General features: G+C 36.3%; 1 protein-coding gene across 1 annotated transcript; it reads left to right on the plus strand.

Moving 5' to 3' along the window:
• Positions 1 to 521: 521 nt before the first annotated feature.
• On the plus strand, positions 522 to 2,138 carry LOC113047596 (uncharacterized). The gene is made up of 4 exons (XM_026208966.1): positions 522 to 871; positions 1,268 to 1,321; positions 1,407 to 1,538; positions 1,732 to 2,138. The coding sequence occupies exons 1-4, from the start codon at positions 565 to 567 to the stop codon at positions 2,037 to 2,039; spliced, it is 801 nt and encodes a 266-aa protein (XP_026064751.1). The 5' UTR covers positions 522 to 564; the 3' UTR covers positions 2,040 to 2,138.
• The last annotated feature ends 1,962 nt before the right edge of the window (positions 2,139 to 4,100 follow it).

Below are 4,100 nucleotides of genomic sequence, written 5' to 3' on the forward strand. Positions count from 1 at the left end.
TATACAGGTTTGACTTCACATATGAGGTGTTAATGCCTGCACTGATACAGTGAAATGTTGAACATTGACTAGTGAGCTGAACTCACTGCTAAAAAAGGCCAAATCATATTTCGATTTAAATCTCAGTATCAATCACAACAGTTCGCTATAAACACTGAAACATATTTCAGTAGTAGTTTATAGTATAGAAAAGTTTCAACATTATATTTGTAAACTTGGTAATTTTGTCTATGTAAACTTACATTCAGTGTTTATTTGTCTGTCTTTCATTCTTTCTTTCAGAAAATTGGTAAACCTAGTAATTTTTGCACATGTATACCATCTATATCTGTTATTTTCCATTGTTAATCATTGTGCCACAAACAGTGAATAACATTGTGCCATAAATAGTGATAAACATCTACTGAACCCGGAAAATACCTTTAAATATGATTAACAATGAACTACTTTTTTATCTGAAGCACTATAAACTATGCATGAAATTCAAAAACCAGGACACTATAAAAAGAGCATGAGGATTTGTGGGGATTTCAGAGCAAGAGCTGAACTGAACATCAGTGAAGAATGAAGGGTTTGTTATGTATCCTGCTGCTCCTGGAAACCTTTGTGTTTGTGATACAGCAGCAGGTAGATGGAGGACACGGTGAGAATGAGATCAGAAGACAGAATCCACTTCAAACAGATCCTCAGAGAGATGAAGCTTCAACTTACAGCCAACAATACTGCCATGAGAGCTTGTCTGACATCCACGCAGCACTAAGAGACCTGACCGCCACCGTTACAGAGCAGAAAGCCAACATCAGAGCCTTAGAGATGCAACTGAAGGAGCAACAGACATTCATCCTAGAAGAGCTAAACAAGAAAAATGATGGTAACCTCATCAAAACATTCACTCTTTTATCAGTGATCCTCACGGAGTAAAACACCAATGTGATACACCATATAGTGTCAATTTTAGTGTAAAACTGAGTGTATTCTGTGTTATCTATTACTATAGCAATGAAAATGGCATTTAATACAATCTTACGTTTTTCACAAACATTTCAAATCTCACTCAGTGAAGTGGAGATGAGAAAGGAAAAGAGGATGATGTCAAATACATAGTTTTCATCCTCAGTATAATACAGTACTAGATCACAATATAGCTTTTGTTTTTTAATAACAGTCAGAGAGATAAGTGTTTCTAGCTGCACTGATGCAGTCTGGCACGTGTTATCTATTACAATAAGCATAATAAACACCAATTAACACAGTCTTGTGTTCACAGAGATTTCAAACCTAACTCAGAGTCAAGTGGAGGAGCTGCGAAAGGAAAATAGAGGTAAAACTGTGTTTGCATGTTGTTAAAATATTCTTGGTGTACTACAGTAATATATCAAAATATTGCTTATGTCTATAAATAACAGACCGAGAGATAGCGTTTTCAGCTGCACTGATGCAGTCTGGCAGTGGATATATTGGTCCTTTTACCACTGAAATCACACTCACCTACAGGAAGGTCTTCACAAACATCGGGAATGCCTACAACCCAACTACAGGTAATTATCAATCAAATGGAATAGTAATGAGACTCCTTCTGCTCTGCTCAAAGCTCTCCGCAGTTGTGTAATGTGAAAAAGAGAATTCAATGATCTGTTGTGATTCAAAACTATTATTACACTGTACTTGGTAATTAAAAAATCCTACAGGAAACAGCTGAATCACTTCTTTATCTCTTGATATTTGATTCAGGTATTTTCACAGCCCCACTGAAAGGAGCGTACAGGTTTAAAATCTCTGTCTTTGGTCATGGAAATCCTTCAAGTCCATCATATGCCTCCATTATGAAGAATGGAGAGAAAATGGTTATGGCCTATGGTCGTCAGGAACAGCGCGAAGTAAACTCCTCAAATGGAGTTGTTTTGATCCTTGAGGTTGGAGATGTCATCTTTGTGAGACTTTGGACTAACAGCAGGATTTATGATAATGAAAATAATCACAACACTTTCAGTGGTTACCTACTGTTTCCTTTAAGAGAACAGGAGCTTTGCAGAATGTGATTCCAGGAAATCTGGACCTTTAGCCTATGATTTAACCCCTTACTAGTAACCCCCCTTTTTTGGCATGTAGACCGAAATGACATACCCAAAATAAAAAGGTTTCTGCTCATGATTCTTTCTGACTAGATACATAATCAATCTTTGTTCACAAAGCTGACACTTTAAAGTTTACTGTTCAGGAATCAGAATCAATCAGACTGTTATGATAATATAATAATATGTTTTAAATGTATTTTAAAAAATGTTGATGTAGGAAATGAGTTTGAAAACAGTGTAGCTAAGGCCACAAGTCTTCAAAAACTTCATAAAAAATTTCAGAATCGAATCTGTAAAACTGTGTATTTTATGAAATATTTTCTAAGGCGATGTCATGTGTGTTTTTAGAGAAGGCTAATCAGATTGATTTATGGCACTTGTCATCTCTATAAGATCTCACATGTAAACACTGCTGTGCTCTTTGTGTATGTTTCACTGTTGAAAACTGCCCGAATCATGATTGTATTGTTCTCACCAAACGAGTCTTTCACACCTCCGCCAGGTATGACACATTATCCGCATTATTCTTTTATCATTATTCTTTTGTTTTTATTCCACCTTTATTAGCCTTTATTGTGGTTTTTCAGGCTTTACAAAGCAACAAAGCAGCGATCTCACTTCAGTCTCTGTTTGCATGTAGCCCTTATTTATCAAAAGTCTACATCAGACAATATATGAAATTATTAGTACACTTTTACTCAAAACTCACTTTAAACCCCGATCGAGTGTTTATAATAACTTCCTTTAGCGATCAGGGGTGGAATTTGGTCGTTTACTGTTGTAAAAATATGTTATTTGTAGCCTTTTTCATCGCTGCACAAGTTAGCATTTCCGATGTACATTTTCAATTTTTTTTTATAAAAACGCCCCAGATCTCAAGAAATTCTCATACCAAGCTTTACTATCGTAATCGCGGGTTTATTGTTCGGATATTTTGTGTGTACAGAGGTGTTTCAGTGTTGTTTTGGCCAGATAACTATACCAGGAAGTGTGCAGGAAGCATGTGACACGATGGGGCGGTGTCCAGATATTACACTCTCAGATTGACACTGGGAAGGCCCAATCGGAGTCTGAGTCACACACAGCACGAGCTGACACCACTGCGCAAACAACACAGATCGCTGGGAGAGGCTGTTTATCATCTGATCGCGTAAATCCGTGGAAAATGAATAGAAATGACGATTCTGTCTGAAGAAATATGAAGTAAACATCCGTAAATATATCCATATATCTCCGCAGATATGCATCTTTGGTCTATAAATCCTTATTGACGCTGTTCAGTGAGTCTATGTGAACATAAATAAACCGCTGCTGACGTGACTGAATATGAGTGAGTGGTGAATTTCTATTCAAAATGTGGCATAATACGGATTTATTATTTTTCACTCCTGACATAAATCACTAAATATTTGTCACTGCAACAATGTTTTATCAAAATATTGGTCAAATATCGAAGCCGTCGGCGATGTTTGCACGTAAAGGGGTTAAACATTCACTCACTAAAAAATAAATCATTTCTAATCAATGACTTTATAACCACAAACAATCTGGATTTTATGTTTCTAAATGAAACATGACTAGAAGACAGCTGCAGTGCAACAATCCTAAATGAAGCAGCCCCTCCTAACTTCACTTACATGAGCGTTTGCAGGACTGTTAGGAGTGGTGGAGGTGTAGCTGCTCTATTTAAAGATGTCTATCAATGCAAGCAAGTGTCATTTGGTCAGTACTTGTCTTTTGAATATCTAGGGATTGTGCTGAAAGGTGCTCCACTCATTCTGTTTATTATTATTTACAGGCCTCCAAAATACTCTCCAGCCTTTGTTGAAGAGGTATATTGTATAATAAATGAAAATAAAACAGATAGAATACAAAAAGATTATATAGCTAGTTAGTTTTTGATTATAGACGGTGTCTGTTTTAGTAGTAACTGTGTATAAATCAAGGGGAGTGTGGTAAAAAAAAAAAGGTTTTCTGGCCGTTGTTCTTCCCACATTAAGCTTAGTTTTTGATCATGATTTCAGA

Source organism: Carassius auratus, chromosome 28 (assembly GCF_003368295.1).
Source record: "Carassius auratus strain Wakin chromosome 28, ASM336829v1, whole genome shotgun sequence".
In the NCBI taxonomy this organism is placed as follows: domain Eukaryota; kingdom Metazoa; phylum Chordata; class Actinopteri; order Cypriniformes; family Cyprinidae; genus Carassius; species Carassius auratus.